The 26,627-nt window shown below is 43.0% G+C and overlaps 1 protein-coding gene across 5 annotated transcripts in view; it reads right to left on the reverse strand.

Annotated features, from left to right (window-relative positions):
- Positions 1–26,627, reverse strand: part of clip1a (CAP-GLY domain containing linker protein 1a) — a 231,074-nt gene that overhangs the window by 165,824 nt on the left and 38,623 nt on the right. For all 5 annotated transcript variants that reach the window (XM_068055040.1, XM_068055039.1, XM_068055041.1 and 2 more), the window contains one exon: positions 19,023–19,585. In XM_068055040.1, the coding sequence (XP_067911141.1) occupies positions 19,023–19,585 (563 nt within the window). The remainder of the gene's footprint in view (positions 1–19,022; positions 19,586–26,627) is intronic.

A 26,627-nucleotide genomic window follows, 5' to 3' on the forward strand; every position in this document is an offset into this window, starting at 1 on the left:
GAGGTTCTTGAGCAAATTGTCATAGGGAGTGACAAGGTATTGGAGGTTTTGGCAGGCTTAAAAGTGGACAAATCTCCAGGTCTGGACGATTTGTGTCCCAGGATGCTGTGCGAGGCGAGGGTGGAGATTGCAGGGGCTCTGACCCTAATTTTTAATTCCTCTCTGGCCACGGGGGAGGTGCCAGAGGACTGGAGAACAGCGAATGTGGTCCCACTATTTAAGAAAGGTTGTAGAGATAAGCCAGGGAACTACAGACCAGTGAGTCTCACGTCAGTGGTAGGGAAACTATTGGAGAAAATTCTGAAGGAGAGAATCTATCTCCACTTGGCGAGGCAAAATTTGATTAGGAATAGTCAGCATGGCTTTGTCAGAGGGAGGTCATGCCTAACAAATTTGATTGAATTTTTTGAGCAAGTGACCAGGTGTGTAGATGAGGGTAGTGCAGTTGATGTAGTTTACATGAATTTCAGCAAAGCCTTTGACAAGATCCCACATGGGAGACTTATCAAGAAAGCAAATGCACATGGGACACAGGGTAATTTGATAAGGTGGATTCAAAACTGGCTTAGCTGTGGGAGACAGAGTGATGACAGACGGCTGTTTTAGTGACTGGAAGCCAGTGTCCAACCACAGGGATCTGTGCTGAGTCCCCTATTGTTTGTCATTTATATAAACGACATAGATGACTATGTGGGGGGGTAGGACCAGTAAGTTCGCGGATGACACAAAGATTGGCCGAGTGGTTAACAGTGAGGTTGAGTGTCTTGGGTTACAGGAAGATATAGACGGGATGGTCAAATGGGCAGAAAAGTGGCAGATGGAATTTAACCCTGAAAAGTGTGAGGTGATACACTTTGGAAGGAGTAATGTGACACGGAAGTATTCAATGAATGGCCTGACACTGGGAAGTTCCGAGGAACAAAGGGACCTTGGCGTGTTTGTCCATAGATCTCTGAAGGCAGAAGGGCAGGTTAATAGGGTGGTGAAAAAGGCATATGGGACACTTGCCTTTATCAATCGAGGCATAGATGACAAAATCAGAGAGGTCATGTTGGAGTTGTATAGAACTTAGTAAGGCCACAGCTGGAGTACTGTGTGTAATTCTGGTCGCCACATTATAGGAAGGATGTGATTGCACTGGAGGGGATGCAGAGGCGATTCACCAGGATGTTGCCTGGGATGGAACATTTCAGCTATGAAGAGAGGTTGGATAGGCTTGGGTTGTTTTCGCTGGAGCAGAGAAGACTGAGGGGTGACCTGATCGAGGTGTACAAGATTGAGGGGCATGGACAGGGTGGATAGGGAGCAGCTGTTCACCTTAGTTGAAGGGTCAGTTACGAGGGGACACAAGTTTAAGGTGAGGGGCAGGAGGTTTAAGGGGGATTTGAGGAAGAACGTTTTTACCCAGAGGGTGGTGACGGTCTGCAATGCACTGCCTGGGAGGGCGGTATCATTCAAGGCTATGGGCCAATTGCTGGCAAATGGGATTAGGTAGACAGGTCAGATGTCTGCATCTGTGCAGACTCGATGGGCCGAAGGGCCTCTTCTGCACTGTATTATTCTGTGATTCTGTTTTAGACCAAAATGGATAACCTCACATTTACCTCTGTTGAAATCCATCTGTTACAGTACTGCCCACTCACCTTAATTTATCAAGGTCACTTTATAATTTTATGCTCCCAGCTTCGCTACTTACTATGACACAAAGATTGGTGCCATTGGCAAACTTGGATTAATACTTTAATAATGTAGTGACTAGTTCAGGCCCCAGCACAGATCATCACGGGACATGACTAATCACTTTCTTCCAATTCAACCACAAACCTATTATCCCTACTCTCTGCCTTCCTAGCCAATCTTCCACCAAGGTCAACAATTTTCCTTCAACGCAGAATCAAACTGTTTAGAACCAGTGAAGAAATGGTACTACTGGAGATTATTACTGGTCATATTTCAGATGTCAAAGATCTTCTAAAATAATTATAAACATTACCCTGCAACCAATTAACCTCATCTTACAGTTCCAAGAAACCTAGGCACGACTGTGACGATACTGCTTCAACTCTCCAGGAGTAGCCACACTAAAATGAAAAGGAGTAGAACTTGTATCTCAAAAAAATGGAAGTGTTAACTCTTTGAAATATACTCCATACCTTCTCAGAGTGGCACGTTAAAGTCGGCTGTGTTGGCTGTACAAATATATTTCTATCACAATATCTGAATATCTTAAATTTTAAGGATATATGGCAGGTGATAATCAACTTTTAGGAGCATTTATTCGCACAGCAACAATCAAATTTCACTCCAAATGAACATAACACACAACCATGCTGGCTCATCACAACTTATTGATACAATTTGTACATAAATGCCAATTTGTGCACACACAAATACTGGAAAAATATACTGCTTTGAAATCATTGGACATACATGATATTAAAAAATTCTGCAATACACAATTGTGAAATTTTTGGCTGACCAAAGGACTTAGTCAAAATACTTAAAATGGAAAGAATCATGCAAATCTATCAGAAATTTAAAATGCACATGTTCTTTTCCCGAAATAAAAAGACTTGGCCTTTAAACAAAATCTCAAAAGTATCAGTTGTTTTAGGGATTCCCTGCAACATATTGCTACATAATTAGAAATTCCATTGTCTGGCAATTTAATACTCCTTACCATATCACAGCTCTAATCTATCAAGTGCTGATAACACAGTTAACAAGTGCTGATATATCAGTGAATGCATCCAAAGATATTAGATAGAATTTCAGGATAACTGCAACAGCTACTTTAATATCGCATTAGTAGCAAGAGTTGTAATTTAGGCCCTTTTCAGTATATCATGAAAGGGAAATAAAATGCATTTTCAGTGCCCTCAATGGTTTGTTGGGTAAATGCATTGCAAGTTGCAATACTAAGTCACACGCATAAGAAATGTTGCAGCTTCAATTCCTGGCCTTTGCTAAACATATGCAAGGTGACATTTAGGGTGCTACATTGTGTTCTCAGAGCCCCTGAACGAAGAAGGAAAACAAAATCAGCCAACACTACCACTCCATTGCTATCCAACAATCTGTGTTGGATAGTGCATGTTAGCATTGGGCGAATACAAGATGGGATAAAAAAAAAAGATGATGCAATATTTCTATTTAATACAGATCAGATTTGTTTCTGCCAATTGCATATTTTTTTCAAATTTGATTAAAGCAAGTCTTTTAGAGGTTGCCAAACCTGACAAAAGTAGTTTGATGTTTATTGCCACATCAAATGTTACAAAACAGACTAGTTCTCATTTCCAGAGTTTTGAGATATTATGACAAACTTTTTCAATGAAAAAAAGGTTCAGTATTAAAATACCATACTGGATATGGGGAGAATACATAAATGTCAATTAATGTCCCTGATGGTCAAAGAAGATTGTATCATACTGCCTTTTTTCCTTTGACTGTGAAATAAGCACAATTGTTAACACTACTGTTTCAATGTTTGTTTGAAAAAGAAACTCTAAGCAACCATTTTGAGGGCCATATGGAATAACAGTACAAATAGCAGGACCGCAGCACAATAAATTGCTCCACGTAAGTAAACAAGTGATTGCTGGAGGTCATCTAGGCTGACTCATCAAGATACTATTGGCCCTCAGCACACATTTCCGAAGTGGCTGCCAAAAGACCCAATAAGGATTATTGTATATAAATAAATTAGATCCAAGAGCACACTGCTGTCAGCAGCTGATGCCTGATTGCAGTAAGATGGCTATAAAATTCATCTGGTCAATACAAACTTATCGCCATATTATCAGGTGTGGAAAAGACAACTTTTATTTTACAACTGTCAGGTCATTTACTATAAATATACTAAAATGAAGTAACAGTATATAATACACTAATGCTTAGCTGGTTGAAACTGATCATACAGTGTAACAGTTCATACTAAGAACATGGACAATACAAAATAAGTAGTGAATAACGACTGAGGATGGCTTCATAACCTACAAGTACAGAACCATTAGTCTTAATGAGTTGAGCAAATTAAATATTCCATTGCCCCTTTTGTCTGCTTGGTTACACCACGGGCACTAAAGTGGGAAAAAAACTAATTAGAAATTATGGAAAAAGACTCATTATTTGAAAGAATGGGCGGACATATGGAAGATGAAATTTAATGCAGAGAAGTGCGAAATGTTACATTTTGAATCATATGAGGCCATTCGGCCCATCGTGTCCATGTCAGCTGTCTGCAAGAGCAACTCAGCTAATCCCACTCGCTTGCCTTTTTCCCCATAGCCCTGCAAGCTTTTCCTCTTCAGATAATTATCCAATTCCCTTTTGAAAGCCATGATTGAATCTTCCCCCCACCACATCCTTAGGCAGTGCATTCCAGATCCTAACCACTCGCTACATCAAAAAAAAGTTAGTAATTTCTTCATGTCGCCTCCAGTTCTTGTGCCAATCACTTTAAATTGGTGTCCTCTAGTTCTCGACCCTTCCACCAATGGCAACAGTTTCTTCCCATCTACTCTGGCCAGACCCCTCAATTTTGAACACCTCTATCAAATCTCTTATCAACCTACTCTTCTGTAAGAAGACCAGCCAGATCTTCTCAAATTTATTCCCGTAACTGAAGTCCCTCATCCTCAGAAATATTCTCAAATCTTTTCTGCACCCTCTCCAAAGCCTTCATATCATTCCTAAAGTCTGGTGCCCAGAATTGAGTACACAACAGCAGTTGAGGCCAAATCAGTTTTTTATTATATATATATATGGGTTTGCCATAACTTCCTTGCTGTTGTACTCTATGCCTCAATTTATAAAGCCCAGGATCCCGTACACCTTATTAACTGCTTTCTCTACCTGCCCCTGCCATCTTCAACGATCTGTGCACATATACCCCCAGATCCTTCTGCTCCTGCACCCCCTTTAGAATTGTGCCTTTTCTTTTATATTGCCTTTCCTCATGTATCACTTCCCACTTCTCTGCATTAAATTTCATCTGCCATGTGTCCATCTGTTCCACCAGCCTATGTCCTCTTGAAATCACAACTATCCTCCTCAGTTCACAATACTTCCAAGTTTTGTGTCATCTGCCAATTTTGAAATTATTTCCTGCACACCCAATCTAGGTCATTAAAACAGATCAAGAAAAGCAATGGTCCTAATACCAACGCCTGGGCAACCCCACGACATACCTTTCTCCAGTCTGAGAAACAACTGTTCACCACTACTGTTTCCTGTCACTCAGCCAACTTCATATCCATGCTGCCACTGTCCTTTTTATTCCTTCAATTACGCTGACAAGTCTGTTAAGTGGCATTTTTTCAAATGCCTTTTGGAAGTCCATATAGACCGCATTACCCTCATCAACCTTCTCTGGTACCTCATCAAAAAATTCAAGCAAGTTAGTTTAACACAATTTGCTCTGTGCTGGTTTTTCATAATTAATCCATATTTATCCAAGTGACTGTTAATGTCATCCTGGATTATCGTTTCTAAAGCTTTACCACCACTAAGGTAAACTGACTGGCCTGTAGTTGCAAGGCTTTCCTTACACCCTTGTTTGAACAAGAGTGTAACATCTGCAATTCTCCAGTCATCTGGCAACACCCCATAACTAAGGAGGATTGGAAGAATATGGCCAGTGCCTCCACGATTTCCGTCCTTACTACTTCAGGATGCATCTGTTCTGGTCCTGGTGACTTATCACCTTTAAGTACAGCCAGCCTTTCTAATACCGACTCTATCAATTTTTAAGCCATCCAGTAGCTCAACTATCTCCTCTTTTACTATGACTTTGGCAGTATCTTCTTTCATGGTAAAGACAGATGCAAAATACTCATTTAGTACTTCAGCCATGCCCTCTGTTTCCATATGTAAATCACTTTTTGGTCTCTAATCGAACCTATTCCACCTTCTACCACACTGTTAACTATATATATATGCCTATGAAGGCTTTTTGATTCCCGGTTATGCTGGCTGCCAGTCTCATCCCATATTCTCCCTGTGTTGTTTTTTTTATACTTCCTGGTGGAATGGGTGGACACATGACAGATGAAATTTAATGCAGAGAAGTGGGAAGTGATACATTTTGCAGGAAGAACAAGGAAAGGCAATATAAAATAAAAGGCACAATTCAAAAGGGAGGTGGGGGGGGGCAAGAAGGGTCGAGGTGGGGAGGGAGAAGGAGAGTTAATCGGTGGTGGGCAGGGTTGACTGTGTGAGCTGCTGATCGCAGAGAGCGGGTTAAGATAGCACCCTTTAATTTTTTTTTTGCAGTGCTTGGGCAATTTATGAAGTGCATCGCCGCTTAAAAAGATTTATGAGCAACTGCACATGTGTGGTAACTTAAAGGGGCCAACTTGTGCACAACCAGTGCGGGGATTTGTGGTGAGACGATTGGTCAGGGGCCTGAAGGAGTAGGAGATAGGAGGCTTTGTGTTGGGAGAATTGGAGGCCTGGGGAAGGGAAATCGGAGTTCAAAGGCCATGGTGTGGGGGGATGGGGGCAGTGGGTGGAGTGTGGATCAGGGGCTTGGTGGTTGTGTGGGAAGGGGAAACAAAATCAGGGCCAAGTGCTGGATGGTGAGGGAAATCGAGGCCTGCTGGTGGTGTTTTGGGGGGGGGGGGGGGGTTGGGGGGGGAGAAGAAGAGGAATGGTGGTGATAAGGTTTATCTGAGGGGGGGGGGGGCGGGGGCGGGGCGGGGCAGGGCTCTGAAATTTAACTCCGGACCCCATGAAGTCTCATGGCATCAGGTCAAACATAGGGAAGGAAACCTCCTGCTGATTACCATCTACTGACCCCCGCCGCCCCGCCCCCCCTCGGCTGATGAATCAGTGCTTCTCCATATTGAACACTAATTGGAAGAAGCACTAAGGGTAACAAGGGCGCATAATGTACTCTGGGTGGGGGACTTCAATGTCCATCACCAAGAACAGCTCAGCAGCACCACTACTGACCCAGCTGGCCGAGTCCCAAAGGACATAGCTGCTAGACTGGGTCTGCAGCAGGTGGTGAGGGAACCAACAAGAGGGAAAAACCTACTTGACCTCGTGCTCATCAATCTACCTGTCGCAGATGCATCTGTCCATGACAGTATTGGTAGGAGTGACCACCGCACAGTCCTTGTGAAGACGAAGTCCTGTCTTCTCAGTGAGGATAACCATCGTGTTGTGTGGCACTATCACTGTGCTAAATGGGATAGATTTCGAACAGATCTAGCAAATCAAAACTGGGCATCCATGAGGCGCTGTGGTCCATCATCAGCAGCAGAATTGTATTCAATGACAATCTGTAACCTCATGGCCCAGCATATCCTCCAGTCTACCCATTACCATTAAGCTGGGGGTTAACCATGACTCAAAGAAGAATGCAGGAGGGCATGCCAGGAGCAGCAACAGGGGTACCTCAAAATGATGTATCAGCCTGATGAAGCTACAAGACAGAACTACTTGCATGCCGAACAGCAGAAGCAGCAAGGGATAGACAGGGCTAAGCAATCCCACAACCAACGGATCAGATCTAAGCTCGGCAGTCCTGCCACATCCAGTCATGAATGGTGGCGGACAATTAAACAACTAACAGGAGGAGGAGGAGGCAACACAAATATCCCCATCCTCAACAATGGGGGGAGCCCAGTACATCAGTGCAAAAGATAAGGCTGAAGCATTTACATCCATCTTCAGCCAGAAGTGCCGAGTGGACGATCCATTTCAGCCTCCTCCTGACATCCCCAGCATCACAGATGTCAGTCTTCAACCAATCCGATTCACTCCACGTGATATCAAGAAACGGCTGAAGGCACTGGATATTGCACAGGCTATGGGCCCTGACAAGATTCCAGCAGTAGTACTGAAGACTTGTGCCCCAGAACTTGCCGTGCCCCTAGCCGAGCTGTTCCAGCATAGCTACAACACTGACATCTGCCCGGCAATGTGGAAATTTGCCCAAGTATATCCTGTATACAAAGAGCATGACAAACCCAACCCACCAATTACCACTGTATTCGTCTACTCTTGATCAGCAAAGTGATGGAATGGGTCATCCACAGCGTTATCAAGTGGCACTTGCTCAGCAATAACTTGGTCACTAACGCTCAGTTTAGGTTCCGCCAGGGCCACTTGGCTCCTGACCTCATCACAACCTTTGTTCAAACATGGACAAAAGAGCTGAACTCCAAAGGTGAGGTGAGAGTGACTGCCCTTGACATCAAGGCAGCATTTGACAGAGTGTGGCATCAAGGAGCCTGAGCAAAACTGGAGTCAATGGGAATCAGGGGGAAAACTCTCCGCTGTTCATACCTAGCACAAAGGAAGATGGTTGTGGTTGTTGGAGGTCAATCAACTCAGTCCAAGGACATCACTGCAGGAGTTCCTCAGGGTAATGTCCTAGGCCCAACTATCTTCAGTTGCTTCATCATTGACCATCCGTCCATCATAAGATCTGAAGTGGGAATGTTTGCTGATGATTGCACAATGTTCAGCACCATTTGCAACTCCTCAGATAATGAAGCAGCTCATGTCCATATGCAGCAAGACCTGGACAACATCCAGGCTTGGGCTGATAAGTGGCAAGTAACATTTGCGCCACACAAGTGCCGGGCAATGACCATCTCAAACGAGAGAGAATCTAACCATCTGCCCTTGATGTTCAATGGCATTACCATCGCTGAATTCCCCCATTATCAACACCCTGGGGGCTACCATTGACCAGAAATTGAACTGGAATAGCCATATAAATACCGTGGCTACAAGAGCAGGTCAGAGGCTAGGAATCCTGAGGCGAGTAACTCACCTCCTGACTCCCCAAAGCCTGTCCACCATCTACAAGGCACAAGTCAGGAATGTGATGGAATACTCTCCACTTGCCTGGATGGGTGCAGCTCCAACAACACTCAAGAAGCTTGATACCATCCAGGACAAAGCAGCTGCTTGATTGGCACCCCATCCACCACCTTCAACATTCACTCCCTCCAGCACTGACACACAGTGGCAGCAGTGTGTACCATCTACAAGAAGGACAAGGGCAGCAGATACATGCGAACACCACCACCTGCAAGTTCCCCTCCAAGCCACACACCACCCTAACTTGGAACTATTTTGCTGTTCCTTTCCTGCTGCTGGGTTAAAAATCTGGAACTCCCTTCCTAACAGCACTGTGGGTGTACCTACAGCCCAAGGTCTGCAGCAGTTCAAGAAGGCAGCTCATCAGCACCTTCTCAAGGGCGATTAAGGATGGGCAATAAATTCTGGCATAGCCAGTGATGCCCATATCCCATGAATGAATAAAAAAATGTCTGGGATTGAGGGGCAGAACTGGGGGTAGGTGGGGTGGGGAGGGGAGGGGGTGTGGGGCGAGTCAAATACAAAATGGCTACTCCTAGGCAACTTCTAACAAATTCTTCAAAGGAACAAATATATCGGAGTTTAAACATGCTTTGTCATGGAGCAATGGGACATGGGTTTGCTCCTACACAGGCTCCTTATCTCTGGCCTATCATTATCAGAGAAGCTGAGTACAGATTACACACATCCATCCAGAAAAAAGGGAAAATGGCCAGAATAAGGAGGATCAATTTCATGCATTTCTAGCAGCTATTATGCACTGGCATTGGCAAAGGACTGGGAAATATCAAAACATTTCATCCGTACAAGAAAATGTTACATTTTAATCATGGGTCCCAAAAATGAAGTAAACCAAAACTAAAATTCTAGAAAAGCTAGAAGTCAGGTGACTGTATGAGTATGAATCATTTGTACATTACAAGATCTATGTTTCAAATTTAGGCAACCAGTTTGTGAAACTTTGTACATTAGGTATATTAAACCCATCTAGTTCAATGCAGGCCACTCGCTGGTCTGTAGCATCAAACATCTATAAGGCAAAAAATTGTAACAGACTTAACTAGCCACTACCTGGTGAGTTAACCACACTGTTTGGCTCAAATTTCCTGACTAAATGCAAACCAAAAACTAATTCCAAGCACTAGAAAAGTAAGAAAGATTTCAGCAGCCAGTAATCATCACAAAAACAAACAAATCACTGTTTTTTTTAAAAGCTATCATTGATAAACCAGCAATTCCCATCAAATCCATCAATTGCTCAAACAATTTTTTCCAGACAGGCAGAATGGTGACTGGCATTAATTTTCCTTCCTAGATGCTGATCAGTAGCCACAGCCCACTTCCTGAAATAGCTGTAGCTGAGAAATGTTATATTCATAACAAATCAACAGAAACACTCATGCAGTCCCATTTTAGGAAGTGATAAACAACTCAGTCAGCAGCTGGGAATAACAATGATGCTGAGGTACCCTCTGATGAACAGACACACTCAATGGCAACACACAAGGTTATTAAAGGATCCTCTTCCCTGGCTTAAAATATTTGTCTGTGTGTCTCTCAAAGGCAGTCTTCAATAAAAATTATTTTTCAGAGGCAAATATTGATTGAAACAGTAACCTATGAGAGATAGTAAATTCAAGATTAAGCACTTTCAATTCAAAGTGGTCATCTGCTGCTTCCTCTGTTAATGAAAACTACTCTTAGCACATAACTGGGATACACACACAAGCTGAGCAGACTAAACTTAGTAAATCCTCAGCAAAGTGAATATTAATTCATATGAATTGTCAGCATATTTTAATTTTCAGAAGTAATTTGTTAACTAAAAGATGCTGTACAAAACTACATAATTTTTCTACAATTATTACAAATTGGGTTTTGGAAAGCTGTACACGGATACTGTATAATTATCTTCCTTTGCAACCAAAAATTATTATAGTGCTGAAAAATAAACCTCATTGACACAACTCTAAAAGGGGAACCAAATTCCCAATAGTCTGCTAGACTGTAAATATAAAAACATTAGTTTGGTACTAAATGTGATAGATAACATTATCATTTAAATTAGATGGTTGAAGGTTCAACTTCCAAGGCTCAATCTAGACCAACACCAGCGCAGTACAGAGGTAGTGCTGCATTGTCTGAGATTCCATCCTTCAGATGAAACTTTAAATTGAGATCCTTTCTACCTGTTCAGATGGACATTAAGAATCCCATGAATCTATTCTAAGGCAATCTAGTTTGGGAAGTCCTTTAATATCTGGCAGTGAATATACAGACACACAAGGACAAGTAGCTTTGGAACAGAAGGCTGTGAGGGCACTCAGGTTTTGGTTAAAGGTTAGATGTGCTGGATAATACTTTGCAGATAAGGTATCTAGTCAAGTAAGATGACCCATTCACTGGAGAAATATAGTGTATAGTTTATTTTGTACCATTACACAAAGTTGCACTGATTGAACTAAATGAATCTGATAACTATTGCTTTGTATGTTCACTTGCTGTAAAATAAAGCAGCTTAACAATCGATATCAAGTCTTGTCTCACCAAGTGTTAAATCAGTCCACCTACGCAGGAGCACATGCGCAAAGACACAAATACGCACTCAGAGTCACAAGTGCTGTTATTATTACTCTGGTGGGTTATGCTACTACAAAAGTAGATACAGAGCAATGTGAGTCAACCTCCAATAAAAGAAAGATGTCCAGATTGCTGAGGAAAGTGACTCTATCCCACTGAACCCAAGCAGATAGCTACAGCAATTGCAAATTTATACTAGTAACTGCAGTATAAGGGTCTAAAAGTGTTTGAGACAGTGAGCGTAACCCCTCCCACTGTAGTGGTGAAGATGATGTAATAGTCACATGGGTAATAGGCTTGGAAGAAGCAAGAAGCATCAGCAGAGGTGCTGTCTGGATAGGCTTAAGGAGAGTGTATACAGTTAAGTAAATACAATAAATGAGTTACTATATAGACATACCAAGACTTCGAGACATCTGTAAACAACACTCAACCTAGCATCTTAAATGCTAACAACAATGAACACACCCAGAAAGACCTCACCTTGTCCAGTTTGTTTTTATTCCTTCAGGGAATGTGGGTGTTGCAGTCTATGCCAGCCCATCTCTAATTGCCGTCGAGAAGGTGGTGGTGAGCTAAAGGCCAGCTTGGGTCTGCAAATGAGACCCAACCCGAGCCCGAAAGAACTCCATCCGGCCCGAGTCCTTCCATTTTTTCCCCGTGCCTGACCCAACCCGACCATCAGTTCACTTACCTTCCATTTTTCACTTTGTTCCTTACCTGCACAAGCTTAAAATAACTGTAACAAAACCACCTTTAAAGTCCAAAAAGTAAATGAACATTAGAGTCACTTACCTGAGGTTGTGATAAGAGCGTGTCCGATCCGGCCCGACCCGACCCGAGCCTGAATGCCGGACCCGGAAGTGCGACCTGACCCAACCCAAACCCAACACATATCGTCGGGTCCCGTAGCAGGCCTTTATGGTGAGATGCCTTCTTGAACCACTGCAGTCGTTGGGGTGTCGATAGACCAACAGTGCTATTTGGAAGGGAGTTCCAGGATTCCGACCCAGTGACAGTGAAGGAACGGTGATATAGTTCCAAGTCAGGATGGTGTGTGGCTTGGAGAACCTCCAGGTGGTGGTGTTCCCATGCATCTGCTGCCCATTTCCTTCTAAGTAGTAGAGGTCGTGGGTTTTTGGAAGGTGCTGTCAAAGGCTTAGTACCAAGACGACTGCAGATCTCGTGGGAGACTGCGAAGATCTGCTCTGTAGCCGAAGGCACAGGCAGTCGGTGAGTCAGCCGCACAGGCATTCAGGCTGCACCACAGAAGCATGGTGGTCCGCGGGCAGAATCTAGGTCCAGCGATCAGGCTGCGAATCACAGTACTGAGCAATGGTCGGAGATTGGGTGAGAAGCCTTTTGAGAAGGGTGCAATCATTGTCTAACAGTGCACTGGGCAGGCAAAACGGGAGAAAAGTTGATCCCTTACGAAGAGCAGGTCCGAATTGGTGGCCATTATTTAAGCAGACCGTGAAGCAAAGAGTGCAGGAAAATTCTGAAAAGAGCGGGAAACATCTGAAAAGAGCAGGGTCACCTCCAACAAAGCAAAAGAAAGTTCCTAAAAAGAAAGGGGAACACCCAAAGAGTCTAGCAAAGAATCGATTTGAAATATATGATGCCTGAAAGCTTCCAGATTTGGAAGACCCAATCAAGATACAGAATGGGTCGATATGGAGAAAAAGAATTCTAAGATTTAGAATAGCTTCCCAGCTACACACCAAATCAAAGGCTGAGCAACTAAACATTCTATCGTACTCCATGGGTGCAATTGCTGATGACATGATCGTAAAACAAGCCATAAATGAGGCTTCAGACAAGTTCATGATGTTTTACAAGCCTTCGATACATACTTTAAGGAGCAGTAAGATCCTGGAAAGAGCAAAGTTTAATAAAAGGATCCAGAAGCTGGGCACATCTGTGGATGCTTTAATTAATGATTTATACAGATTGGCTGAGGAATGCGAGTACAGCGAACTGAAGTCTGAGTTGATAAGGGGCCGAATAAAAGTGGGAATAATTGACTAGACTTTATCAGATCTCTTACCGTCAAAAGATGACCTCACTCTTGAGAAAGCAATTCAGATGGTGTGACAGGCAGAGGTCTGAAGACAAAAGTGTGGGCTGAAGAGAAGCCTTGGGTCAGAAAGAACCCATGACGATACAGTTCCAGAAGCCCAGGATGTCAGGCAATCTCCAGATAAAAAAAGTTACACTCAGGAGGGAAGGTACATGACGCTATGAAACCCTGCCACGCTGTGGAGCCAGAAAGACCCACAGACATGAACAGTGTCTGGCTAATAAAACAGAATGCTTTAAATGCAAAAAAAAAAAGAGCCCATTTCGGAAAGATGTGCCAGAGCAAGACTCATTCTTATAAATACGCCAAACAAAAAGTCTTCACACATAAAACAGTGAATAAAGTGGAGCAACATCCATTGGAAGATAAACCAGGAGACATCGTAGGGGAAATTAATGATCCCAATTAGGCATTCTGGATGGCAGACGTTTATGTCAATGGACATATTACTAATTTCAAGTTGGACATAGGTGCAAATGTCCCAGTTCTGTCAGACCAAGAGCCATGGTTGTCGAGACCTTTCTTACGGTCCAGGAGGGATCGAACTGAGTGTTACGGGAAAGCTACAAGCAACTCTCCAATACAGGGGAAGGCAGATAGTGGAAACCCTGTAGGTTCTGAAAAAACAAGCATTTTCCCTGTTAAGCAGAAAAGTGTACTCAGACCTACAGCTATCAAAAAGGTGGATGAAATCAAACAGCCAGAGTCCAACTGTCACTTTCAAGCAGCCTTTCCAAAGCTATTTTCGGGTCTAGGAAGACTAAGACAAAGTATAGAATTGCGTTGAGATAAGATGCCAGAAAGTTACCACGCCCATTGATGAACCAAGTTCAAAATCAGCTGGAAGAGATGACCAGGATGGGAGTCATTTCACCAGTCACGAAACCAACAGAGTGGTGTTCGGCTATGGTCCCAGTTCCAAAACCAAATGGTACTCTTCGTATCTGTGCAGACTTAACAATTAACAAGGCTGTAGTGAGGGAAATTCATCCAATGTCTTCAGTAGATGAAAGCTTGGCAAAGTTATCCAAAAGTATAATGTTCACTAAACTCAACACAAATAGTTGCTTTTAGCAGGTATCTTTGGACAAGAAGTGAAGATTACTGACAACATTTACCTCTCCATTCGGAAAATTTTGTTTCAATCACTTATTTCGAATAACATCCGCATTTGAAATTTTCCAAAGAACTATGTCAAACATTCTACAAGGCCTTAAAGGAGTCATATGCCATATGGACAACAGCCTAGTCCATGGGGAATCCTTCAAATAATATGACCTGAGGGTTAAAGCAGTTTTAAATAGTCTTCAAGAAGAAGGCCTGATACTTAATAAAAAGTGTGAATTCTCGAAAACGTCTATTAGTTTCTTACGACACATTATAAGCAGCAAGGGCATAATGGCAGACCCGCAAAAGACGAGAGCCATGAGTGAATTCCCAATTCCTACTTCTGTCCAACATCTCCAGTAATTCTTTGGAATGGTGAATCAGCTGGCCAAATTTTTATCGAATATAGCGTAGGTAACCGAACCATTAAGACAACTCGAAGAAAGCTCAAGTGTGTTGTTGGAGTACACATCAAGAGCAGGCATTTCAAAGGATCAAAGAAATGTTCATTTTGCCAGACATTTCAGCGCATTATAACCCTTCACTATTGACCACAATGGCAGCAGATGCCTCATCTACAGGGTTAGGGGCAGTCCTTTTTCAAGAACAGCCAGATGGATGTCGAAGACCAATCTATTATGCATCTAGAGTCTTGTCTGAGACAAGATAAGCCGTCATTTAGAAAGAAGCACTTGCAGTCACAAGGGCATGCAGGACGTTCTCATATTACATTACTGGATTAAAAGTAGTCATTGAGCAGACCACAAACCCTTAGTTTCCTTACTGGATGAGAAGGAAATTGCAAGATGCCGAGAATTCAGAGATTCCGGTTGATGAGATATACGTACGAGACGGTATATGTTCAGGGAAAAATGCAAACATCCGCTGATGCATTATCAAGAGTAAAGGTATCAATCCTATACAACAGAATGTTAACTTTGTGGACGAGATAGAGTGGTATTCACAGCGTACAGCACAGCAGTGGCCGGCAAGTATACAAAAACGCCAAGAAATTCATCACGCTCAAAAGCGGGATGAGGAATGCATACAGGCATACCAATATTGCACACAGGGTTGGCCACAACAACATCCCAGTGGTAAGATAATGAAGATTTTCTTCGAATTCAGGGAAGACTTCACAATCATGGACGATTTGCTGGGGTATAACGACAGACTGGTCATTCTGATTGGATATCTTGGAAAGAATACATCAGGGCCATATGGGAATCAAGAAATGCAGAGCATGGGCTGCCAGACTGAACACTGAGTTCAATAGTTTCAAAGCATGACAGGCCTCCCTTTTTATTTTTATTTATTTTTTCTTTATGTGTTTATTTTATTTTAGTTTGTTTCTACTGTGCCTATGCACAGTTTTTTTTCATGTTTGTGCTTGGGGCCAGGCTGTTCAGTTTCCTATCAATTAACACCCTCTCTGTACTAATGCTTTGTCTTTCACCACACCATTAACATACTGTTTGCCTTTGTTCCATGACCTTCTGGTCAGTTATTCTCTGTGACCTTGTCCTATCAACGCCTTCTCTTTTGTTATCTTTTGCCCCACCCCACTTTACTTGCTTAAAATCTATTACATTTCTAGCCTCTGCCAGTTCTGATGAAGGGTCACTGACCTGAAACATTAACTCTGCTTCTCTCTCCACAGATGCTGCCAGACCTGCTGAGTATTTCCAGCATTTCTTGTTTTTATTATCTTAAAGGAAACAACAAGCTCACAATTAAGAGATTTCGTACCAGAAAGCTACCCAAGTTTCATGAAGGAGAAGAGGTATGGATACAAGACCTAGGATGAGAAGGTGTAGTCATCCAGAGAAATAAAAATCATCAGAGATCTTATTTAGTACATACATCAGAAGGTACTATAAGACAAAATAGGAGAAACATTATCTCTATTCCTCAGAAGCAACAGTCATATATTTAAATGAACCAGATGGTGATCAAGAAACCCGGAGACAACAGGATACTACAAACCTTAGTCAAGGTCATCAAGTCGTCGATCAAGACTTTCGAGAAAGACTACTGATCTTCTGAGTCTGACAAGAACATGATCAGGGAGCGTCGTGAAGCCTCCTGACAGATTGAATCTGTGAAGTCAGAGACTTGGGGGGAGATGTAGCAGAATGGTCTGATAGGGTTAATGTTTGAAACCATGAGAGTAACCCCTCCCACTGTAGTGGTGGTGATGATGTAATAGTCACATGGGTAATAGGCTTGGAAGAAGCAAGAAGCATCATGAGAGGTGCTGTCTGAATAGGCTTGACAGTGTATTGTCATGGACCTGTAAATATTTTTCTCCTCGAATTAAAAAACAGTGTGTGTGCCTTTAAGACTCTGTTAAAAACAGTGTACCTTTAAGGAAGAGAAGGTTCTGGAATTCCTGAGACACAGTGTGCACTAGTTGCATTTTTGGATACCCTGGGCAACAGGAGAGAGGTCACATGGTGTAATGTGTCCACTTGACTGTGTGTGGAACTGGCTGAAACCAGTTAGTTTTAAGAGACTTTCCAGCGAGGCAAACTGAAGAGAAAGAAAACTGTCTATTTCCTCTCAGCAGAAAATTCTACAAGAAGTTACAAGCCACGTTAATTCCCTAAGTAAAGAAAAGCGTTTTTTTAAGACACCGTTTGAATTACTGTGCTCATCGTTCAAAGAACAGTTTAATTTGCCTGCTGCAGCTGAACAGTTGAATGCCTATCTTCTGAAGGACTATTTCTATCAAATCCGGATGAAGACTTGGAATGAACTTTGACTATTTCCACATTAGAAGACCGCATCTATCAGGAACGTAACCTACAAAAACTTACTTATTTTATTTACTCTTAAGAGGCAGCACTTTTTTTTTTAAAACTCCACTTTTTAAAACCGGACTCCTGTTACTTTTGAATGTATGTGTGTGAAAACGGGAGTTAGGATAAAATAAGAAGTTGTAAGGTCTTTAGCCATAGGTTTATCTTAATAGTGTTTATGATTTAATTTTTTAATAAATAATTAATTTGTTGTTGTCTAAAGATACCTGGTTTGGTTTGTTTCATTCTGGGGTTACTAGAGTGTTTAATGTGGTTTTTTCCCGATTGGGTGTGAAAGCTTAAGAATATGCTGCGACCTGTGGAGTGACGAGACTGAATTAACAGTGCGTTGCTCCCGCTGCAGTCATAACAATGTACAGTTATGTAAATATAATGAACAAGTTACTATTTAGACATACCAAAACTCTGTGACATCTGTGAACAACAAAACAATGCTCGACCTAGCATCTTAAATGCTAACAATATACAACAGTAACTAGTCTGTTCCATGGTAAAAATAAGCATTTTTTAAAATTCCACTTTTCCAACCCATAGTCGCTTATCCCTCCTTGTCCTTAAGGCACTGACATCTTGCTGGGATATGGTTCCATGGGCACCATCAGTCTCCGGTACTTCATGTGAGTGACAATTCTTCATGTGAGAGTATTGATGGAGTAAGCAGGCTATTCAGCACCACATGGCATTTGAACAGAATCTGATCCGCTCCTTGCCAATAACCATAGATTTATAGCAGGGGCCACTGGCTAATAATTAGAACCAAGAACCATGATTGATGTTTTCCCTCCCCAGCCCAGGTGTACTGAGGTGAACTGAAGTGCTGCCCAGCTGAGATTGGCAAACAGCAGAGCCCGTGAGCAGAATCTGAGATATGGTTCAGCTGTTCACACAATAAACTTGTGGAAACATTGTTAGTGAATATACAAGCTGTGTTCAAGTCTTCTTGCTATGACATTCAGCTATTCTGAAAGTGTTGCAAACACATTTTATAAACACAGTATTTAGCAACTCTTAAGGCATGTTGAAAGATTAAAAATTACATGGTTGCATTTCTACAACAGACAAATAGAAAATTCTTGTGTAAAGACTATAAACAGTGCTAATGCAACTATATTCAAACAGAAAATCAACTTAATCATGAAATGTGAACACTGGAGTCAGTCCTGGAATCATTGGGAGGGGATCTGAGAGCATGGCAGTAGTAGGATAGGGTCTGAGAGTGCACCAGTATTTCAGCATCCAGAAGCACTTGGAGAAGGGCTCCACAAACACTCACGCAACCATGGGATCTATATTACAAGGAGAGGAGTCCTGGGACCTGGAAGTATTTGGGAGGAGCACTCAGGGTCTGGAAGCATTAAGGCCAGTCCTAGGATCAAACAGCACTGGGATTATGACTAGAAGTTTGTGAACACCAAGGGGATTGGGAGATCTTGGGATGGGGCCCAGAAAGACTAGGGAGTGGGTTTTGGAGGGTGGGTGTAGAGTTTAACATACCACACAGTAGAATTACTCATTTTGCTTCTTTGTGCGTGATATGTGAAAACCACTGTGCAGGGCCTCATCATAAAATATCAAATAGTTAACAAACCTACCAGCACCCGATCTCCGATCTTCAATTCACGCTCTCCCTTCTTAACAGAGCCTGCTTCTGAAAGGTTTGACACAGATTCACTAGCTGTTCTTAAGAGATTAGTCATGGCTGAAGATGTTGCAGGTTCCTGAACTGCACCTGATGTACCTAATGCTGGTTTTTGTGCAGTTGGTGTAGATGGAGCTGTCGCAACACTGGCTGATGTAGATGTTGGTGATGTGGCTCTGGACACAGATGCTGCACGAGTCTGTGAACCATTGGTTTCACCATCTATCAATGGGCTTCGAGACAGTTTTGAAGGTCTTGTAAATATTCCACGCAATGGTTCACACTGGAAATATCGAACTCCGGCAACTGAACCATCATTTTTACCAATTGGTTCATCCAAAACAATTCCAGCCCATTGGCCTGGGGCAAACTGACTCTCACCAAGGAACTGGATGAACCCAGGTTTACTACCATTTACCCAGATGCGCTCTCCAATTCTAAAGTCATCCACAAATTCTTCCGGTGTCTCTGTGGTGGATGCACTTGGTGATGACTTCTCTCCAGATGACGTTTTTGCTGTAGCAGTAAAAAATATTGGTGATACAGAAAAAAAAAGTTAAGTACTTGAAAACATAATTCCAATTATTTTTAAGATTGCTATTACTTTGCTAATTCTCTCCCCTCACCTCTTGGCATTGACTCCTTATTGGGGCACAGATCTGAGCATTAATCTCTACCCAGAACCTCGTGCAAGTGATTATTTATTTTTGATTATTGACAGTAAATTTAAGTGGGTTATTATATTGTGGCAGGCAACAGAGCCGATTCCAATGCTGTCCTCAAATCATATCCATATGTGCACGTTGTCCAGCAGGGTTTGTTGGATGGCAATCAGGACCAACAATCCTAGCAAATTTTCCCTTCCCTAACCCAGAGTTACTGAGTCGAATTGTAGTGCCCCGACCCACCAAATTGATTGAGATGAACAGACTCACAATAAAACAGAATATATATTTTTCCTATTTAAAGCTACACTGTAAATCTATAATGAAACCCCATTATTCCACATTCAAGAATCTTCAATTAAGATTTTATCTCCCTATGTTAGTTAGCTAGTGGAAACAATGGTTACAATGAGGCTTGGGTCACTTTCCAAATAAGAAAAACAACTGGAAAGGTCAAGTGCAGCAGTTTGCAAAATCAAAAATGCTTTCAGTCAGACTATGGATTTCAAAAAAGCAGAAATGATTTTTTTTTCAATTTCCTTTACTGTACAAATTACATAGTGATCTCATCAGCTTGGCTCAGCTGGTTTGTTTTGCAGTCGAATAGTTATGGGTTCAAGCATATTCCAGGACTTCAGCAAATAATCTAGGCTGACACCTCAACAATAACTTGCATTTATATAGTGTCTTTAACAGAGAGTAACACAACAAGGTGCTTCACAGAGGCCTAATCAGACAAAAACGCATGAGCCAAAGAAGATGTTAGGAGCAGTGACCAAAAGCTTGGTTGGAGGAGGGTTTTAAGGACGGTATTAGAGGTTGTTCGGCTCTGAAGGGAACTCTACAGGACAAGCCCTAGACAACTGAAGGCAGTAGCAAGGGACCGCTGAATTATCAGTAGTCTTTTGGATGCTAAACTGAGGTTCCAGCTGTCTATTCAGATGCAACAGATCCCATGAAGGGCTAGGAGTTCTTAGCGACTATTCATCCCTGCACCAACACCAAAACAGATCAACCAATCATTTATCTCACATACTGTTTGTGGGACCTTGCTGTGCACAAATTAGCTGCCACATCTGCCTACAAGTCTAAACAAAACTAGCTTGACTATACGTCAAATGCAATTCATTGGCTGTGAAGAGCTTTGGGACTTCGTGAAGACGTGAAATGAAACGCAAGTTCATCTCATTAGCAAAGTAATTACTTGGATCAGGGCATTTGAGAAGTATTTAACAAAATTATAATCAGTAAGGCAAATTAATCATCTTTTGCAGGTACCAGGTGTGCTTTCTGATAATTGCTATATGCCTGAATAGCATTTTCTCATATGTTCCAGGTCAAAAATAATTTTTTGGTGATTCAGGTTTTCGTCTTAAAATGCAATTGGTATTTACTATGAAGTTTGCCATAATTCCCAAGTTTTACTATTCTCAGCATTACCTAAAGGAAACCTTTTACACATTTCTTAAGCATGTAATTATATGCACCTTATCAGATTAAAATATTTCAAAGTGTTTCACACAATTACTTTGAGTGCAGCACTTGTTATGTAAAAAAGTATCATTCTGTGCACCACAAACAGCCATGAGCTGAGCATCCAGTTAATGTTTTTTTGGTGGCATTGTTCAAGGCAGTAATGTTGGCTATGAAACTAGAGGGTATTTCCTGCTCTTTGAATAGTGTCACGGATCAGTAATATCCACCTGAAACAGCAGACGAGACTTCAGTTTAAATTCTCACCCAAAGGACCTATAATATATCCAAAGGCATGTCAAGAGTGTCAGCCTACGTTGCATGCTGTAGTCCTACTGTGTGGCTTGAATTCACAACCTAGAGGTGAAGTTCTGCTGACTAAGCCAAACTGACGTAGTGAGATTTCCTTTTTAATGATTCCAACATTACACAAGAACTGCCAATTTATCCAGTGGAAGTATAAATACTAATCTTGATTTAAGAGCCCAGACCTTGCAGTAGAAACTACGGTGAGGCTATCAGCGCTCACATTGTTAAGGAGAAAATCGTTCAGCAACTTTCGGGATCTGCACATGTGCAGTTAAATGTGGAAATCAGGAAGATAAAGTCCAAGTTGCCCTACTCCTCCAGAAGCTGTGCTAAGTTGGTATCTCACTAATACGTAATGGCATGAAGTCACTGTACTTACTAACCAGACACCCACTAAACATGCTAGAAAAAGTTGGGACCTGTCCATTCAAGAGTAAGTACATTTTTAACCGCATGATATGTCTTAATTGCTACCAAACAACCTTGTTGGCACTGAAAATTAACTTTTACAAGTGTGGAGTCTCACGCTTGCAGATTTTAATTATTGGACTTTTTTTTTAAACTTAAAAATTTGAAAGACTTTTTTTAAACATTTCTCATCTCGCTCTCTTAATCCCATCTTTCTATTCCTCCCTTTATTTTCTGTACTTAATTTGACATTGAATTAAATATTCTGACTGAAACTTCCAGGTTTAGCCACTGAGCATCTCAGTAAGAGTTCTTCAAACTTATTAAGGAAACACACCATTGCTTGCTCTGTTCACACACGTTATCAGATCCCATGTAGAGGTGGCACACTGTTTTTGAGTTCTAATTAACGCAAGAGCCCACAGAAAGTCTGTAGACAAATATAAGTGTATTGAACGGCTAGCGGCGTTTATTCACAGCTAACTGCAAAATCTGGGTCATTATTATTATATATAAACCCGGATCAGAAATTTGACACAAAACCACAATGAAGGTGAGATTTCCTAAAATAATCTGAAAAGTTGGTTACAGCAAGTTTTCTCAAGAAACAAAATTATGGATAAATAATTGGAATACATAATTGGTCAGCTTTAACACACAGTACCTAACGAAGCAGTTTAACTTAAAAGCAACATAATTGTATTAAAAATCATTTGTTTCAATATTGACCACTTCAGGTTTGCGTTTCTATTACTGGAATTACTATGGTATGCTCAAGAAACTGGTCAAATTTTCTACTACTGTAAAAGCCAATTAAATAACAATCCATCAACAAGCAAATAAGTGGACAATTAAGCTATTCATAAAATTGTCCGAACAATGTCACAACCTATTTAACAAAGAAAAACAGCAGAAATAAAAATGCAGCTATGATTGATTTTCTTAGGCAAAAAAAGTCTAGAAAGCCACATTAACAGAATTCATATAGAAGGTTGAAGAAAACAGTATTTTCCAGAAAAACAAAAGGTTCTGTTTACCTTCTCATTCTCTGCACAATTGAGCACACAAAGCCTGTCCACCATCTACAAGGCACATGGCAGGAATGTGATGGAATACCCTCCACTTGCCTGTATGGGTGCAGCTCCAACAACACTCAAGAAGCTCAGCTCGACACCATCCAGGACAAAGCAGCCTGCTTGATTAGCACCCCATCCACAAACATTCACTCCCTCCACCATCCATGCACTGCATCAAAGCACCAAGACTCCTTTGACAGCACCTTCCAAACCTGTGACCTCTACCACCTGGAAGGACAAAGGCAGCAAATGCAGGGGAACACCACCACCTGCAAGTTCCCCTCCAAGCCACACACCATGTTGACTTGGAACTCTATCGCCATTCCTTCACTGTCACTGGGTCAAAATCCTGGAACTCCCTTCCCAACAGCACTGTAGGTGTACCTACACCCCAAAGACTGCAGCGGTTCAAGAAAGCATCTCACCACCACCTTCTCAAGGAAAATTTGAGATGGACAATAAATGCTGTATAAGCCAGCAACACCCACATCCCAGGAACTAATAAAAAAACCTAATCATGGAGAATATGGCACGGGAGTAGGGCACCTTGGGGGTCGGGAGCGAGGCGCCTCGGGGGGGGGGGGGGGGGGGAGGGGCGGGGAGACAGACTCCTTACGGGGCAGCGCGGTGAAGCAAGGTGCCTCATTGGGTGGGGAAGCAAGGTGCCTCCCTGCGGGGGGGGGAGAAAATAGACGCCCCTCACTGCGGGGGAGGGGGGGAGGGGGGGCGGGGTGGGCAGGGAAGCGAGGCCCCACACTGCAGGGGCAGGGAAGCAGGGCCCCTCACTGCAAGGGGGGGGGGCTGGGAAGCAAGGCCCCACACTGCAGGGGGGGCGCGGGGAAGTGAGGCCCCTCACTGCAGGGGGCGGGAAATCGAAGCTCCTCACTGCAGAGGGTGGGCGGGGAAGCAAGGCCCTTCACTGCAGGGAGGAGGGGGGCAGGGAAGCGAGGCCCCTCTGCAGGGGTGCGGGGAAACGAGGCCCTTCACTGCAGGGTGGAGGGGGGCAGGGAAGCGAGGCCCCTCACTGCATGGGGGAGGGGGCAGGTAAGCGAGGCTTTTCACTGCGGGGCGGCGGGGAAGCGAGGCCCCTCACTGCGGGGGAGATGGGGTGGGCAGGAAACAAGGCCCCTCACTGCAGAGGGAGGGGGGGTGGGGAAGCGAGGCCCCTACATGTGGGGGGGGGCGGGGAAGCCAGGCCCCTCACTGTGGGGGGGCGGGGAAGCGAGGCCCCTCACTGCAGGGAGGAGGGGGGCAGGGAAGCGAGGCCCCTCACTGCAGGGGTGCGGGGAAGCGAGGCCCTTCACTGCAGGGTGGAGGGGGGCAGGGAAGCGAGGCCCCTCACTGCGGGGAGGGGGGGAGGGGCGGGGAAGTGAGGCCCTTCACTGCGGGGTGCGGGAAATCAAGGCCCATCACTGTGGGGGGGCGGGGAAGCATGGCCCCACACTGCTGGGGGCAGGGAAGAGGCCCCTCACTGCAGGGGGCAGGAACTCGCGGCCCGTCACTGCAGAGTGTGGGCGGGGAAGCAAGGCCCCTCCCTGTGGAGGGGGGGTGGCAGGGAAGCGTGGCCCCTCACTGCAAGGGGGAGGGGGCGGGTAAGCGAGGCTTTTCACTGCGGGGCGGCCCCTCACTGCGGGGGGGATGGGGTGGGCAGGAAACAAGGCCCCTCACTGCAAAGGAGGGGGGGGGGGGGGAAGCGAGGCCCCTACATGTTGGGGGGGGGGCGGGGAAGCGAGGCCCCTCACTGCAGGAGCATGGGGGGGGGGGGGGGGGAGAAAGAGGAGGAAATGGGCATGACCTGCTTTCAGCGTACTACACACAATGGTCTCAAGGCAACCCCTAAAAACACAAACGAAATGATTTTACGAAAACTATTCCTCTGATTCCCCCTCTCCCCATCTCTACAGGAAGTACCCAGCCTCCATAAAACTATTATGATTAGAACTATGTTGGGAGGGGGATTGTGTTGCACTTAGTAGATTATACTGATGTTGCCACGACCAAGACAAACATCTATGCTCACAAGCAATTTAATTAACTTCACTTCTGGAGATGCATATCAAAGCTAACCATGACATATTCTTTATTTAATATCAATTCAATTAGTGTGTCCTGCAAAGATCCATTCCTGTGTTATTTTGTTCAGTGCTGCATACATGAGGGAGAATGGAAAAGAGAGTGATATGGAGACAGGCCTGGAATAAGTAATTAGAGTGGGAGGAGGCTTGTGTGGGGTATAAACACCAGCATAGGCCAGTTGGGCCAAAGGGCCTTTTATTGTGCTATAGATTCAATGCAGTTCTAATGTAAATGCCTATTTTTGAACTTTTTCAATAATGTTTTGAACCAGTTGTACAATACATATAAAGGATATCAACCCCCAATGCTTTGTTATAAATAAAATTGTATTCAGCTTTGAAAACTGTATTTCCCCTTGTACTGATAATTTCTATTATAATGCACTGTTCATACCCGATTTACTGGACCTGAAGCTGTTTTGGTTTCTCTTACTGTCATTTGCTTAGTTCTCCACCCACATCCCCCCTCCCTCTCTCTCATAAGGTTCCATGGGCACTCCCCCGCCACCTCCCTCCCACCCCCACAGTCTCTTCTTCAAATGGACATGCTCCATGTGTAAAGCTAAACAGAAAATATCAACAAATTATTCAACTGTTTGGGGACATCACAACTAAGGTGCTCCAGTGTGCTTCTCCAATTTTAGCACATGCACTTTCAGGTAGGAACCACTGAACAGCAACCCGCGGTCGCAGACTTTGATTTTTTTTTCTTTTCACCAGTTGAAGAGCGCTAATTCTATTAGCCCCTAGTACTATTCCAGTTATGATCTGCCAACTCAACACAAACCAGAGACTGAATCTTGTACCGTCTTGGTGTCGTCTATGACTCAGTTCCCCGCTCGACAGTATTGTACCATTATTCACTAAGAGCCCTGGATTTCTGTTCTTTAATGGTTACCTTTATATTGCCATTACTAAATCTACATTCTTCTCATTTTCCCCTTTCCCCCATTTTGCTTTGTTAAAATAAATGTTTCCTGCTCCAAAATCAAAAACTTAAGACCTTACAAAGACTGGACTTTCTGTTTGCCCCTCCAGCTTTGGAGGGAGACAGAAAACACAGGAAAGAGTATGGGGAAGTAACACTGTTTGCAGAACTGCATTTGTATAGTTTGTCTTTATTCAAAATCCTTCTATTTACTTCCTGTCTTTATTTTGATTTCTGTAATTTCTTCTGCAACTGTCTTCAGTTGAGTATTTCCAGCACTTTGTTTTTATTTCAGATTTCCAGCATCCGCAGTATTTTGCTTTTATTAAAAAGAGATTAAGCTTGTTATAAATGAAGACGAGCACAAAGGCAGAAGATAAAAGATTACAAGGCCATAAATACCTCTTATATACAGAAACAATTTTCAGCTTTAAAGTACAGATGGTGGCACAAACACAGTGGCAGATTATTTTAGCATGATTATGGTTTTTGCTAAAAGTCCTGAAGCAACTTATACATGTGTCCTAGAATTTTATTAGAAATATTGAAATGTTAAAATTGAAAACTTTCAAATTATTATTCAGAAAAGGTCGACTGCACAAAAATAATCCAAACCAGACAGAA

This window comes from Heterodontus francisci, chromosome 23 (assembly GCF_036365525.1).
Source record: "Heterodontus francisci isolate sHetFra1 chromosome 23, sHetFra1.hap1, whole genome shotgun sequence".
NCBI classification, from domain to species: Eukaryota; Metazoa; Chordata; class Chondrichthyes; order Heterodontiformes; family Heterodontidae; genus Heterodontus; species Heterodontus francisci.